At 42.7% G+C, this 16,840-nt stretch overlaps 1 protein-coding gene across 1 annotated transcript in view; it reads left to right on the top strand.

Annotated features, from left to right (window-relative positions):
- The window catches only part of LOC144683647 (cryptochrome-1-like), a 102,785-nt gene extending 88,082 nt beyond the window's left edge, over positions 1-14,703 (top strand). Inside the window, exons 9-12 of the mRNA XM_078546896.1 lie at positions 111-313; positions 1,487-1,570; positions 4,830-4,948; positions 12,132-14,703. Coding sequence (XP_078403022.1) covers positions 111-313; positions 1,487-1,570; positions 4,830-4,936 — 394 coding nt within the window. The 3' untranslated portion in view covers positions 4,937-4,948; positions 12,132-14,703. The remainder of the gene's footprint in view (positions 1-110; positions 314-1,486; positions 1,571-4,829; positions 4,949-12,131) is intronic.
- The last annotated feature ends 2,137 nt before the right edge of the window (positions 14,704-16,840 follow it).

A 16,840-nucleotide genomic window follows, 5' to 3' on the forward strand; every position in this document is an offset into this window, starting at 1 on the left:
AATGGTGAAATCTATAGCACAGAAATGGAGAACAGATGGATTGTTGTTAGAATTACCTTGATGAGTATGTTCACACAATATTAGTATTTACAATAAGACTCTGTTTGCAGACGTTACTTGCCAATCCTTAAAGGATTTCCTGCAAAGTATATCTATGATCCGTGGAACGCTCCAAACTCTGTCCAAGTCGCAGCAAAGTGCATCATTGGCGTGCATTATCCAAAGCCCATGGTGATACATGCAGAGGCCAGTCGGCTTAATATCGAGAGAATGAAACAGATTTACCAGCAACTATCACGCTACAAGGGACTTGGTAAGAAGCCTATTCTCTCCTTTATCAGAGAAACCTAAACCAAAAATTTATTCAATTCAAACAGCTACACAGCTATCACAGTTTGGAATCCTGTTACTAAAACCCCTTTCTTCCTCTTCAAAGACCCTCCCCCCTGTAAACACAACTTATTCTCAGACTATAGCAAGTGGAATATGTTGTGAAAAATTACCCAGGGTACTTTTTTAAGAAATTCATAAAAATATACTATTACTGCAGTCAAAGTACCCTTCCCCAGGCCTTTTTTCCCAACACAAGACAATAATAATATGACAGTGCTGTCTACAGCCAAATACTTGCTATGAAGACCTGTTACATCAGTTCTGAGCCCCTGATGGACATATGTCAAAATACCTTGACAGACAAGTGTTAGTGCACATCCTGAGTGCCTACCGCTTCATGAATAGATGGACTAGGCAGGTCTTCCAAATCAGGCACTGTTTCTGGATAGCCTATCTCAAGAAATTGTAGTTTTACCACAAAACCACTGCTTGGAGTGCAGAATTCCCTTACTCTTGGACAGCCTGCTCTTCGTAGGTGCCCAGAAAATGTCAGTGTAGTTCCTGAAGCACTGCATGATGGTACTAACTCTAGCACCCTTTAAGAAGATGTTTGTAATTGTAGATATTCTGTAGTATGTAATCCCTCTGCCCAGATGGGAAGACAGTACTGAAACTATAACTGAATCAGAACAGTTGGCATTTTGGAATCAGGGATTTTGAGTTCCTACTATGGTATTTATAGAATTTATTAGATAAAGTCACAAAGTATAATGTTTATGTGGAAACTTACACAAGTGTAACCTTCTGAAACACTTAGAACTGTAAAGACCGTGGTTTCTCTTTCTACTATCACTAGTTACTGCAAAAGAAAACCAAATTTGAGCACCATTTTAAACAAAAGTGTGCGATTAAACACTTCTCAGTTTAAAAAAAAATAAGTGAAGGAATACAATACCAGTGAAATGAGCATTTAGTTTATTTTTTACTGCAGAAATAAAATGGGAAAGTTCATGGATACTTTTGAAATAAATAGCTTAAAATGTCAGCACAGATGTTTATAAAAATGTTGAAGGGTGGTGATTTCCCTCTTTTTTGCATGGGAATGTTTTTTTCAAAGGTACTATATAGATGTAAACTCTTGTTATTGTGATAGGTCCACTCGCATCAGTGCCTTCAAACCAAAATGGAAATGGAGGAACCATGTACTCCCTGGGAGATCAATTACCTGAGAATAGTGGTGAGTCTGGAGGTTTCTGCCTCAAACCACCAAGCCACACTAAAACACACGTCTTGAAGGGCCATCTTTAGTCATGATATCCAAACATGATCCAAATACCAAGACGCCTTTTACAAGCCCATGGGATTATCACTGTATGCCATGCTCTTTGGTTTTCTTATATCTAAAACAAGAACCAAATGCTACTCCTTCAAAGTGTCCCTGCAACATGTTGAAAGGGATGAGATCACAATGATGACTTTACTATTAAAATGTCATCCATTGTGGCCTTTTATTTTTAATTTGAATCTGACCTGATATCAGTCTAGGAAAATTATGCTGTGGATTCAAAGAGTGATGACCCAACTGGACAAGTAATTATAAATGGTACAGAATAAACTTGTGGAAGTAACAACTCAGTAAGCCAGTGCTTCCACTGCAGTAGAATAACTTCTCACTTGCTCACTAATTACACAGTTGAATAATGTTCAGCATTGTATTTTTTTTGAGAGGGGTGGGGGTGCAGGGTGGGTGGTGGGGTGGCCTGTAGATGCCAGTACAGCACATCCTCTACAATTATATACATATACATGAATGATTCACAGATAAGGAGAAGCCCTTCACTATTGGTCCACCAATAGTGGTATGGTGCGGTTCCTGTAGACATGGAACAGGGAAACTCCAATACACCCCTGGCTCACAAGGAGAGAAAGAGGTTTAATCTATAACCAAGGACAGAGCCAGTGGGTGGAATCTTCCACTCCTGCCAGCAGCAGGAATTGTGGCAAGTGGGGGAGCAAGATTTGATGGAAAGCCAAAAATCAGTTTTCCTGACGACAGGAATTAGTTTGGAATTTTGTTTTCCCGTGTTTCATGGCAGCTTAAAGGCGGGTCGAATGTTCCATGGAGCTATGTCAGGAACCCCATTTACATCTCATGAATGCTCATTAAACGGCCAACAGACTGGAATCTTGTTCCCTCTCCAAATTAAGCACCCCACCAGCAGGAATTTAGAGAGTTCACTTTCACGACTGTACGTAAATAGCATGCACCTGGCGAGGTAGACTTCTTCCTGGACTTTGAGGTCAGTAGAAGCTGCTTTCACCTTCCTTTCACATCATCACTGAGAGATATCGACTGACTGTAGCAAGAGCTGCACCAAGGCTTGGCACAGGGAGGGATGAGACTGAGGCTGGACTGAAGGGGCGGGGGAGTCAAGCAGCAGAGTGGAAGAGTGAATGGCTGTCCAGGTGCCATTTAAGTATGGTGCCTGGATGTTGGAGCCTATGAGGTAGCGGTGGAGCAGGCCACTTCCTGCCTGCCCTGCCATTAGATTCAATGTGTTCCTCACGGATGCATAATTAATGAGCTGAACAGCACAAGATCTCGCGTGTTCAGCCATCCTGCTCAAATCACTCTGACTTCTGCTCCGGCCACCAGACTAGGGGTGGGATTTTCTGACCCTGCCTACTGTCGGGATTGTCCAGTCCTGCCGAAAGACAATGGACTTTTGGCTCGTCCGCCACATTCCCCATGGCGGGTCATGCTATCACACCACAGCGGGGCTGGAAAATCCTGTCCTTGGTCTCCAGAACAGAAAATTCCTCCCAGTTAGTGGAAAGACTGTGGCAGATGGAGTTCAATTTGGAACAGCATTGAGTCCATCACTTTGGATCCAAGAAATACATATTATATTATTTTCTGAATGGTGAGAGACTAGGAACTGTGAAATGTAAAGCAATTTGGGTGCCAGTACATAAATCGTTAAAAGCTAGCACACAGGCACAAAAAGAAATCAAGAAGGCTAATGGCATGTTGGTCTTAAACTCAAGGGGACTGAAATATAAATGGGAGGAAGTTATGCATTAGTTGTACAGCGCCTTAGTCAGAGATCCATCGTGTTCAGTTCAGTTTTGGGCACTGAACCTCAGCAGCATTGGTCAGGAATTAGAGTTAAACTAAGTACAGCCACATAAATTCTGCTTGTCACCATTTTCTTTAGAAAATTCAAGGGTTGATCTAATAGGGGTGTTTAAAATGCAGAGGCCTAGAAACTGGATCACTCTGCGCCCCTTTTACAGGCATAAAACGGATGCTTAAGGTGTCAGGATGGCACTTCAGTACTAAGGGAGTCCTGCAGTAGCAGAGGAGCTATCTTTCAAATGAGACGTGAAACCAACACGCTTTCTGCTTTCTTGGGTAAATACAAAAGATCCCATTGCACTATTTTGAAGATGAGCAGGGAGTTAGCCACTGTATCCTGGCCAATATTTATCCCTCAATGAAGATCACTAAAACAAGAGAGGGTCATTATCGCCATTGCTGTTTGCAGGATTTGCTGTATGCACATTGGCTGCTGTATTTCCTACATTACATCAGTTACTACAAAGTACTTCATTACTGTAAAACACTATTTGGAAACCTTGAGGTTGGGAAAGGTGCTACAGAAATGCAAGTTCTTTCATTCTTTCATCTTTCCTGTATGTTAGCCTTCCCTCCCCTGAACCAGCCTGAACCACTGCTGCTCATGGAATCACCCCCACTCGACAGACTAACCTACCTTTTGGCCCAGAGGCTGACCATACCATCTGATATTGTAGCAGCCTAGTTTTGGCAGGCTGACCTCTACAGAGTGTTCATTCAAAGAATGATTACCACTTCCTGTAGAGATGAATACTCACAGCCCTGATTTTTACCCCATGAGCCTGATGAGAATAGGATAGGGGGTGATGAAATGTTTGTGGCGACCTGCTTACCCAATCCTTGTAGGCCTTGTGTTCTGCTCCATTTTAATGGCACGTTCTGGCCGGGCAGTTGACGGCCTCACTGAAATTTTAAAATCGGGATTTGATGAAATTGATCAGATCCCCACTATATTTTAACATACGGCAGCTGCATTTCACATCCAGTGCTGTTCGGTGCAGCAGGCCCAAAGAAGGACAAAACGGTTAGGCAACATTTTTCTAATAGTTCCTCATAGGTCAGTAGGAATAGTCTGGCTTCCACCTTTCAAGGAATCATAGGACCTCAGGCACATGCTCCCACGCCTCAACTTCCTTGACTGGTGGGAGTCATTTACAAAGGTCCCCAGCCAACCAATCATTGCCATTGGGTGGGAATGGGGACTGGTATATTTAAATAAGACTTGGCAGTTGCAATAATCTGGGCATTGTGTCCATGAGCTGTTCCAAATGTTTGCCTCATTCTTTCAGTTAAAACTTGGAGGTCATGCTTCTGCCCTTAATTTAGTTTTGTTCATTCTTACATTTACTTTAACCAGGCATTGTTCAAACCCACACTGGTGGAGCCATGATGGGTAAACGTGAATTGGAACGTGATACAGTTGTTGGTGATGACATGGAATCTCTAGCACAAAAGATCCGGTGACAGTGTGATGATGTATGTATTACACTTGGGGAAAATACTACTACATTTTTCTGTTCTAGGTTTGTTTTTGTTTTTTTAAAAAGCATAAAATTGCAACTGCTGCAAACTTCAGGGGCTGCATCTTGCGGGCGGGGGGGCGGGACCCGCTAGCCAATGCGTAAAATGACGCAGGGTGACGTTGGGCGTGCGTCGCAACGTCACCCCGCGTCATTTAGATTCTCAGTTCGGTTGCGCACCTGCCGACCTGTCAACGGCCTATTAAGGCCATTAAAAAAAGTAATTAAAATGATTAATGGACCTGCACATTCAACCTTAACAGGCAGGCGAAGAGCCTAGGCAGCTTTCAGAAAAAACATGAAACCTCATCCACGGGCGGGATGAGGTTTCATGAGGGTTCTAAAATTTGTATAAAATGTTTAAATGAAAGAAATTTACGTGTCCCAGCTCATATGACAGTGTCACATGAGGGGACATGTCAGGAATACTTTTTTCAGCCTTTGATGAACTTTTGAATCTTGAGCTGAACTCCCTGAGGTAGCGCTTTGCCTCAGGGAGATCTGTGCGCTTTTTTGCATACATGTGCAAAGGAGGCACTCCCGGCTCAGGGAATCTCCCTCCTGCCCACACAGGGAGCTCACAGCGCTTCCTGGCGCACGTCAAGCTGGGCGGGCCCTAATTGGCCCGCCCACGTAAAATGACGGCACGCCCCCGTCTGGGGGCGCCAATCGGGAACCCGCCCCCTCCCGCACAACCCCGCCCCCCTCAATGGGGGGAAAATGCTGCTCCAGGTTTGCACTGGATGAACTTTCCAGGTCAATGTTAGTGGTTTTTACTGTAAGTGATTTCCATGTCCCTTTACTTTCCCACTAGTTAGTCATGACAGTATGACCTGGGGCTCATAATAAACTATATTTGTGCATACTGGGTACAGTAATCTTTTCCAGACAGTGGACAGAGACTCACTCTGATGAGAGGAAGCCAATTGTAAAGAGGTAAACCTGTTTGTTCATGTGTTGCTTGCAAAATAAACCAAATAGCTTTCAGTGAATTTTAATCTCACGATAGTCCTCATAACAAAACAAATATCATGCTGCTCTCTCCCTGTTAGCAGGATAAATTCACCATGCAGACTAGCAAAATCCCTGAAATTAGTTGGCCCTTGTCTTGGAATGGGAGTCCTCACCTTCTGCCTGCTCCAACCAAATTTCTGCAGGCTGAGCTGGTTACAGGCTTTCAACTTTTGGTTCCCTTTGTGGATTGGTCTGTTGAGCTGCCACTGCTACCACCTCCTTAGTTTTAGAGCACCTGGCAACTATCCCCTTCTGTGCCCAAATGAATTAAACCATCTCAATAGCATATGTGAACGCCACTATCTAGATATAGTTTTTGACAAATATCTATCTGACAAACACTTTGGCTGCTCCTAGCTGCAGGCTTCAAATGCGTGTTTTGTGTAAATTTAACCCCTTGCATGTTGAATTTGACTGAATAACATCTTAATATAAATTAACTTGATAATGTTCCTTGGAAATATTCAAAAATCCCAAAACATGACAACAGTTTATTTGCTGAACCATGGTGGTAATGCGTGTAACAGGTCAATTTTAGTTCAGAGAAAAATGAATAAACCGCTAATAGATTCCATGGCAGCGCACATGGTCAGTCAAAGAATGTGGTGTCTCTTACCTGTGTGGTCTTCGTGTTCCTGTTACACTCTCTTTTTCTACTCTCTTTCTGTAATTCTACTTCTACTTCTTGCACCCATTCCCTGTTTTTCCTCTTTGCTTTCTTTCCTTGCAGATGGGAATTGATAGATGTGTGCTATGGAAATAAGCTGCTAGTGGCTGGATGCTGTATTCCCTGGTGGGAGATGCAAGGAAAAATATGGTCCTCAGCAACTTCCTTCCCACCCTCTTACTCCAATGTGCTCCACACTGTTTTACATCCCTACTATCTCTAATCCTTCTCCCGTCCCCACATTCTCATTATGACCCCCTACTCAGTGCCATCACTATCTTTACCCTTTTTGAACAACACACTCCTCTTCTTTCTGCTGTCAATCATGTACCTTTTACTCTGTCTATTCCCTGTTCTCTACCCCCATTAAATGGTAAGAGGACAGAGAGACTCGCACCCCAATCCTGTATCCCTCAGAGGCTGAGTTTGCGATACGTTAAGGGAAGGATTTTTTTTATTCATTCACGGGATGTGAGCTTGGCTGGCTGGGCCAGCATTTATTGCCCATCCCTAGTTGCCCTTGAGAAGGTGGTGGTGAGCTGCCTTCTTGAACTGCTGCAGTCCATGTGGTGTAGGTACACCCACAGTGCTGTCAGGAAGGAGTTCCAGGATTTTGACCCAACGACAGTGAAGGAACAGCAATATATTTCCAAGTCAGGATGATGAATTACTTGGACGGGGAACCTCCAGGCGGTGGTGTTCCCATCCATCTGCTGCCCTTGTCCTTCTCGGTGGTAGTGATCGTGGGTTTGGAAGGTGCTGTCCAAGCAGTCTTGGTGAATTCTTGCAGTACATCTTGTAGATGGTACATACTACTATTACTGTGCGTCGTTGGTGGAGGGAGTGAATGTTTGTGGATGGGATGCCAATCAAGCGAGCTGCTTTGCCCTGGATGGTGTTGTAGGAGCTGCATTCATCCAGGCAAGTGGGGAGTATGCCATCACCCTCCTGACTTGTGCCTTGTAGATGGTGGACAGCCTTTGGGGGAGTCGGGAGGTGAGATACTCGTCGCATGATTCCTAGCCTCTGACTTGTTCTTGTAGCCACAGTATTTATATGGCTAGTCCAGTTCAGTTTCTGGTCAATGGTAACCCTGAGGATGTTGATAGTGGGGGATTCAGTGATGGTAATGCCATTGAATATTAAGGGGAGATGGTTAGACCCTCTCTTATTGGAGAGGGTCATTGCCTGACACTTGTGTGGTGTGAATGTTACTTGCCATAGAACCATAGAAAAGTTAAAGCACGGAAGGAGGCCATTCAGCCCATCTTGTCCATGCCAGCCCGAGGACACCCAGGTGCCCTTTCTAATCCCACCTTCCTGCACCCGGCCCATAGCCCTGCAGCTTACAGCACTTAAGGTGCAGACCCAGGTACTTTTTAAAAGAGTTTAAAGTTTCTGCCTCTACCACCAACTTGAGCAGCAAATTCCAAACACCCACTACCCTCTGCGTAAAAAAGTTCTTCCTCATGTCCCCCTACACCTTCTGCCACTTATCTCGAACCTATGTCCCCTGGTTCTAGAATTCTCCACCAAGGGGAACAATTTTATCCTGTCCACTCCATCTAGTCCCCTCATAATTTTGTGCACCTCAATCAAGTCACCTTTCAGCCTTCTTTGTTCGAAGGAAAATAACCCCAACCTATCCAATCCCTCCTCGTCGCTACACTTTTCTAACTCTGGCAACATTCTTGTAAATCTCCTCTGCACTCTCTCCAGAGCTATTACGTCTTTCCTGTAATGTGGTGACCAGAACACAATACTCCAGTTGTGGCCTCACCAGTGTTTTATACAATTCCAACATTATATCCTTACTTTTATATTCTATACCTCTGCCAAAGAAGGAGAGCATCCCATATGCCTTCTTTACAACCTTGTCTACTTGAACTGCTGCCTTCAGGGACCTGTGTACTTGTACGCCAAGATCTCTCACTTCATCTACCCCTCTTAGTATATTCCCATTTATTGTGTAATCCCTATAACTGTTTGACTTCCCTAAATGTACGACCTCACATTTCTCTATGTGAAAATCCATCTGCCACTTTACCGCCCACTCCACCAACCCATCTATATCGTTTTGGAGATTATGGCTATCCTCTCCACTATCCACTACTTGGCCAATCTTTGTGTCATCTGCAAATTTCCCCATCGTGCCCCCACCACGTTCACGTCCAAATCGTTAATATATAACACAAACAGCAAGGGTCCCAACGCCGAGCCCTGTGGAACACCACTTGAGACATAAGATATACAAAACATGGATTTTAAGGGTGAGATAAAACAGTTCGAAAGCACCAATCTGGAGTATGGGATTAGATGGGTTGATTTTGATTGATGTCTTCCCAAATTCCTTGCAGTTCATTGTTAATGACACAAGATGGTCTTCCAGCACTTTGTCTGTAGATCATTGGTTGAAAACTTGCTTTTCAATGTCTCTATTGGTGATTTTCCCCTTTTCTTCTTGGCAGGGGGGTTTTCAGAGAGAGCAGGTTAGAGATATGAAGTAAAGGCCAGCTAGCTAGCCTTGTAGATTTACTGGAATCTTACACACACAGGAGAGGGAGGTTTCAGGTGTGTTCTCTTTGCATGCTAAGATCTCTCTGCTCACAGCTATCATACAAAACCTTCGTCACCTGATCAGGAGCCAATTAAAATGATGTTGCTAGGCAGTTTCCCCTTAGTTCAGAACCCCTTTCGGGCACCATCCTGCTCTCTTATGGCACCCTATGCTCCAGGATAACAACATTGTAGGTATTCCTCATCCTGTTTCCAGCGAACATGTCTTTCAACTGCAGCCATGGTAGTTTTTAAAGGCACAGTCCAATTTCAAAGCCACAGCCCAAGAAAAATTTTTAAAAATTGGTTCTTTACAAGTGCAGTCATGAGTGATGTGGTATTTTGGATAATTATTTATACATGACCATAACAATGCAGTTCTTTTTGAATAATACAATGTATTTTTACCTCTACCCCCTGATTGCCAGTATGAGATGCTGATGAGGTACAGACTTGTGCTTGGCGTATGTCCTGGCATTTTAATGGCTTGACCCACCAAATGCAAGTATATCTGGGCAAAAGCAAATTACCATGTATGCTGGAAATCTGAAATAAAAACAGAAAATGCTGGAAATACTCAGCAGGTCAGGTAGCACCTGTGGAGAGAGAAACTGATGAAAGGTCATCGATCTGAAATGTGAGCCCTGTTTCTCTCCTTATAGTGCTGCATGACCTGCTGAGTATTTCCAGCATTTTCTGTTTTTATTGCAATATACCTGAATCTAGATAAATGGAAGTGCACTTTCGATGGGGCAAGGTGGCAGAAAAATCAGACCCATCAAGTATCAGTTCAGGCTGTTGAGAGGGATTGAGGCCTACAAGTGAAAGCTTTAATGATTGCATTAATTAAGATGACATGTAAAATTAATCAAATTGTGAAATGGTTAGTTTTTAATCCTTATTTTAATTATTATAAATTTCAGTTTGAGAATTGGTGATTGTTTTTATCAGTACTCTGCGTAGTTTGATGGATTCATCAACAAACATTGGCAAAATATTTACATGTTTAGATTGTGTTTTACTATTGAAAATCCATATTTGAATATTTATCATGAGTGTTTATGAGTGTGATTCAAAATCATTATGGGAACTGCTATGAATTCAATTGGCAGTCTATGGTCATTGTAACATTTAAAGGTACAGGATGTTCTAATGCTGTTACAGTGGTTCCTGCCTAGTAACAAGCATGGGACCTGCTGGAAAGTATTTTGATAGTTTGCCCAGATCAGTTCAAGGGTCAGTGAACAACTCTTCAGGGAGTCAGTTTGAGGCAGTCTGCTAGCCAAGAAGTGTCACAGGCCCAGGGACAGGAATAGGCCCTATTAAGTAAGTTAAAAGAAGGGAGAAAAAATAGGCTCCAAATTAAGGAAAGGGCTGCAATTAGCAGACTGACTCTGTACTGTGGGCCATCGGGGCAAAGGAGCGGTAGTGTTTGGCTTGGCACAGCAATAGGTCTGAAAGTGTGTTTGTGAGTTACTGTTGAGTAACTCGAGATTTCCAGGGAGAAAGAATCTCAGAAGGTGAGATTGAAACCCTACGAGGTGGGTCATTGTTAAAACCATTTGAGTGGGAGACACGTTTGGAGTGAACTCCAAAACAGGATCTTCAAAGGTGGAGATTGGAAACCCTCATGAGAAAGACGAAGTTTCAGTGAGATGGGTTTACTTACAATGGGACTAACGTCTGGGTGATTTCTTGGTTGCATCTGTTATTTACTCTGTAGTGCGGTGTGGTTGACCACAGTTTGTCTGTTAATTCACATGTGCCTCTTACTTACGCAGAATGTTATAGAGTATAAGATACATATTGCAAATTGTTTTATCTTTCTGAACTCATGTAGTAAATTTTGATTTTGATTGTTCAAAACCCGTGGAATCTTGTGGCTTTAATCAAAAAGCAGGTGTCTTGAATCTCAACCTTTAACTACTTTAAACAAAATGTTACTTGGTCCCCACCCGGACCTCCCTGGGGTCTTTTTTTTAAATTTATTCATTCATGGGATGTCGGCGTCACTGGTTAGGTCAGCATTTATTGCCCATCCCTAATTGCCCTTGTTCAGAGAATATTTTAAGAGTCAACCATATTGCTGTGGGTCCGGAGTCACATGTACGCCAGACCAGGTATGGACAGCAGATTTCCTTCCATTAGTGAACCAGATGGGTTTTTTACAACAATCGACAGTGGTTTCATGGTCATCATTAGATTTTTAATTCCAGATTTTTATTGAGTTCAAATTTCACCATCTTCCATGGTGGGATTCAAACCCAGGTCCCAGAGCATTACCCTGGGTCTCTGGATTACAAGTCCAGTGACAATAACACTACACCACCGCCTCCCCCAAGGAGGCCAAGTCTGGCGAAGGATCGTAACAGAATTAAGGCTTGTGAATAAGAAGTGCACAGTATAGAACCGTTCATGACCACAGGACGTCCCAAAGTGCTTTACAAAGTTGGAATGTAGGAAATGCAGCAGCCAATTCGCCAATCTTTGCCAATCAGTTTTTGTAATACTGATTGAAGGATAAATATTGGTCAGGACACCAAAAAAAATTCACCTGTTCTTCTTTGAAATCTGAGAGGGAAGATGGAGCCTCAGTTTAACATCTCATCCGAAATTTGGCACTTTTGACACTGCAGCACTCCCTCAGTACTGCACCAGTGTGTCAGCCTAGATTGCTGTGCTCACGTCCTGGAGTAGGACTTGAACCCACAACCTTCTAATTCAGATGCAGGTTTCCAAAAATACCTACATGTAAAAGTATTGCAGGTGGTAGCATTTGCCTCACATTGATGCTTTTTTTTATGCTTAATTGGAAAACGAGTGTCTAATTTTTATTAACTTCCGGTTGACAATTCAGTGTGGCACCACAAGATATCTACATGATACTTTGTGTCTCTTGCAGAACAATGAAGATGAACAGAACCTGAACCTTGTGTCTTACTGAAACAATTTAACTATTTATTACTGAAGCTGTTCCCAAGAAGGACCAAGAGAGAGTTTACAAGTAGCCCAGTTGTTTGTACTGGTTTTTAAATGTGTGGACTGTCTGTACTTTTCCAGTAATGTGAAAATTCAATGTACAACTCATGTACGGAGTCTTTTAGGGTATCTTTTATAACTTTTTGTAACTCAGCATTTCTAATGTTTGAACTGTATCATGTTCCTGCTTCAAAAGTTTCCTAATAGTTTGCCATTCCCACATCAACCATCAATTAAAATTAATGTAACTAACCTAGATGCAGGTATCTTGAGTAGCTTTGCGAAACTGTTATCACTGGAGAAGCTGCTCACTAAATATAATAGTGCCATACTTAGTACTGTAAGTATGGCACTATGGTACAGTAACTGGTGTGAGTCTGAAAATGCTTCTGTTTGGTTGGTGAAATAAGGGTTTACCATCCTGCAGTTACTTTACCATTTCAAAGGTAGTTTGTATTTGCATTTCAAATGAAAGTGAACACTAAACAAACAGTTTATATTTGTAAAAACCTACAGTTCTGGGTTTGTAAATTCTTAAGAAGTGATGAGAAGAGATATTTGTGTGCCTAACTGAATTAGAGAAGTCACATTGCTGCCCTGGGATAAAAACATAGATGACAGTTTGTAGCTGCCAGGATTGCGAAGTTGCAGCTACGAGGTCCCATTGTGGTGTGTGTTCTCTGGTCGAGCAATAGAGATATCAAGAGCCACATCTCCTATGTCCGCTCTTTTAAATTATTTGTCTAATTTTTATATCTGCATTTTGATTTGCTACACAAAATACATGGAGTGTATGTGCTATAAGTTGCCAAAGGGAACTTAATATCATAGAGGGAATGGGGTACAATTCCTCAGGGAGGAAAGCAAACATTTTGTTTTCCAAGGTAATAAATGGCAGCATAGTACACTTCTCTACCATGGGATGCATCATAAAAATGCAGTCTCTTCAAGGGCTGTCCACACACATCACTGAGCAACAATCAGGAGCAGGAATACTGACCTATGCTTCCCCTGTCAGGAGTACTGTGGCCACTTTAGCATTGTAACTGTTTCCCAGGTTGAGCAAGAACTCGGGAATTGAAATATGGACACCTGAGTTGGTTTTTTATCGACCTAGTTTACAACAAGAATAACAACATGCATTTAAGCAGCACCTCTAATGTAGTGAAATGTCCCAAGGCACTGTATAGGAGTGTAATTGGTCAAAATTTGACACTGAGCCCTGTAAAGAGTACAGATGACTGAAAGCTTTATCAGATAGGTAGGTTTGGAGGAGTATTTTAAAGAGAGAGGTAAAACGGTAAGATTTAGGGAGGGAATTCAGAGCTTAGTGCCTAGGCAGACTAAAGGCACAGCTGCCAACGGTGGTGTGATGAAAATTGGGGGTGCACAGGAGGACAGAACTGGAGGAATGCAGAGGTCTGAGTGTTGTGGGGATGGAGGAGGTTGCAGAGATAGTGGTGGGGGATGGGGAGGTGGGGTGAAGCCATGGAGGGATTTGAACTCAGAAACAAATATTTTAGTTTACCTCTAATGAACTACATAGTTCTGTGAATTACCCTCATCTGCGTTTTTCATGTTCCTTTGTAAAATGAAAATTACAGTGTACCTTAATACTTTGCTCTTTCAGCAGGTCAAGAAGTCAAGCATATGAATGCCATATTAATGCAATACTTGGTCATGTGTTTACCCAGCAGAGCAGAGGAAGGTTCTTTTCTCCTCTTGGTGTTCTTTTAATTGAAAGGTTACAGCATGTATGGTGGCACAGATATTGAAAGGTAATTATAGTATGGAAACATTGCAGCTGCAAAGAGCTTAGGAAAGACCCAAGTTGGATGTAAAACACTCTGAAAATGCATACAATTATTTTCTGTGCTATCAAATGCTATTTTTTGTAAACAGTTATATACAAAGTTTTGAACAAAATGAGGTCATAACAGAAACTGATCGTGGTGCTTTTACCACTGAATATAAAGAGTGTTTTTGGTTTCTTTGACATTGATACCCTGTCTCAGTGATATTGGGTGAAACAATGCTGGGGCTAATATTGAAACCAGGCACTCGCTGTCACCAACGCCTGTTGGAAATTCAAAGGCACATAGGCTGTGACCTTCCAAGATCTGTTGACTACTAGAGAGGTTCTCTGCCTCTTGTACATGCTAAAGACAAACTACCCCATTGTTACCTGTGCCTGTGATTGATGAAACCTATAGACACAGATTTAAACAACTAAATTGCACCTGTAATAAGCTACACATTGTTTCTGTGCATTATTTGGTGTATTTTGGAAGCTCTGTTGTTACTCAAACATCACTGTGTATTTTATAAACTCACTCTGCCACCTCTTACCCTGTTGATAAAATTAGTTTTTGTCTCTGGTTAGCAAGCTGGCCAAACATTTCAAGGCTTGAATCAAGCAAAAGGGCGTAATGAAGCAGATAACAATAGTCTTTTTACTGTTTTTATAAGGTTATTAAAAATAAATGGATCAATCATAAGACATGTTAGTCTCAAACTATTCATTATTTCAAAACTGTCTATATTTGAACTAAAAACAATGCTAGAAATACTCAGCAGGTCAGATAGCATCTGTTGGGATTTTTTTTGTTTATGTTGATGTTTCCAGCTGATGACCTGTTGAATATTTGAAGATGTATATTATACTTGTGTGTTATAGTCTTCCATGGATTATGATGAAAATATATTTTTTAAAGTACAGAGCAGTATTGCTGGAAGTGTACATCTCTCTGTATACTGGCAGTGCTGGCCATCATTTTTCATCCCTTATCCCTGGCAGGAATTTGGGCTGAGGACCAGAAATCAGTACTGCAAAAATCTATGAAACTGGTGCTTCTCCATCTTGGTCACTGCGAAATATTAACACACACTCCTACCACTGTTGGAAAACTAGTTTATTCTAAAGTGGACTGGAGCCCTGTATCTGACTCTTAACCCGTTAGCCATACTATGAGGTTATGTATACACAGATCCCCAAGTTAAATGAATGGGACATAGACACACACCCCATGGATCATACCTGAGATGAATACTTGCACATGGAATTTTTACTTCTTTGAAGCTCACCTATATGTTATAATGAGACTTGTGTCTTTAGTATGCATCAAACTTTCATTCAAATGCTGTTCCCTGTATATTGCAATACACATTTGCAACTCACTGCATACCTCTATCAAAAGTTTACATGCAATTTTTGTTTGTTATCTCTAATGAAGATAATAAGTGTAAAACTGGTTAAGATGTAAACCTGAACTTACCAATTTTTCAGCAGGTGCATTAGGTTAAATTAGCCCCACTGGTTTAAACTGGGCTGATTGTAACCGATGGACAAGTGGTATCAGCATCCTGGGTTGGAGGTGGGGGGAAAAACAGGCATGGGGCAGAATTTTTCGCTTGACCTGCGGGTGCGCACCTGACCTGCTTGAGCGTGAAATAGTGCGTGATGACATCAGGCATGCGTCCCGATGTCATCGCGCGATATTTTGGTCGGCGGGTGTGTGCTAAACTCGGAAGGGCGCCTGCTGACAATTAAGAGGGCAATTAAGCCCATAAACGGTGCAATTAACAGAGATTTTTCGTTGCCTGTCCAACATCACTGTTGGCAGGCGGGCGAATCAGCCAAGCAGCCTTTGTATTTTTCAGGAAACCTCATCCAAGAGCGGGATGAGGTTTCCATTGTTAAATAAAAAAATAAATAAAATTGTATGGGCAGAATTTTCATCTTGCATATGTTCAGGTGGCTGATTCTGATGCATGGGCATTGTTTTTTTTACAGATTTTAAATATTTTTTATTGGATTTAAATTCTTCAGCTCCCTGAGGCAGCTCTCTGCCTCCAGGGAACTTTCATTCCACGCTCCCCCTCACCCACGCTAACTTCAGTGCTCACCCTCCACCCGCCCCACCCTGGCAGCACTAAGCTTCTCAGCACAAGCTTCACACTGGCTGACCGTTAATGGCCAGCCAGTGTGAAATTGCAGTCGGGGGCTGATTGCGGTCAGGGGTCCGTTCCCCGGCTGCTCTTGAGCCCGCCAATCGTGGGCACCCACCAAACTAAAAATCCTGCCCATGGTTCCCACTCCTAGGACAAAATCTTCTGGGCTGCTGTGTAAGTTGGGAGGCAGGAGTGGAAATGAGAGTGATTTACATTCGGGGGTGGGACAGCTGGCCATACATGATCTCACGCTGGTCAGCTCATTAGATATGCATGCACGGAGAGCACAGTGAATCTGGCAGCGGGGCCAGGCAGTACGTCCTCATTGCTTCTTCCTTGGTTGGACCTTAGCTAGTGGAAGTGCAGAGCTGCCTGCAGCCAGCATCATGTATGCTTCAGGTGACTGTGAACATGTTGCAGTGATCCATCTAGCTGCCCCTTTGGCCCTGAGCATTTCATCCAATGGGAAGCTCTGTACCTAGCATCTGTCTACCCCTGGCCTCCTGTCAACCCACCATGGTGAATCCCATCCTGGAGGACCACAGATGAGTTCTCCTCTCGTTCATACATCCATGTGCATGGAGACTACAGCATTGACTGGGGTAATGAAAGTTTGTCAGTGCACCCTCCCTCAAATACTATCGGGCTTCCCTCCATCACCCTTGAGACACATTCCTGTGA

Source organism: Cetorhinus maximus, chromosome 8, assembly GCF_964194155.1.
Source record: "Cetorhinus maximus chromosome 8, sCetMax3.hap1.1, whole genome shotgun sequence".
Taxonomy (NCBI): domain Eukaryota; kingdom Metazoa; phylum Chordata; class Chondrichthyes; order Lamniformes; family Cetorhinidae; genus Cetorhinus; species Cetorhinus maximus.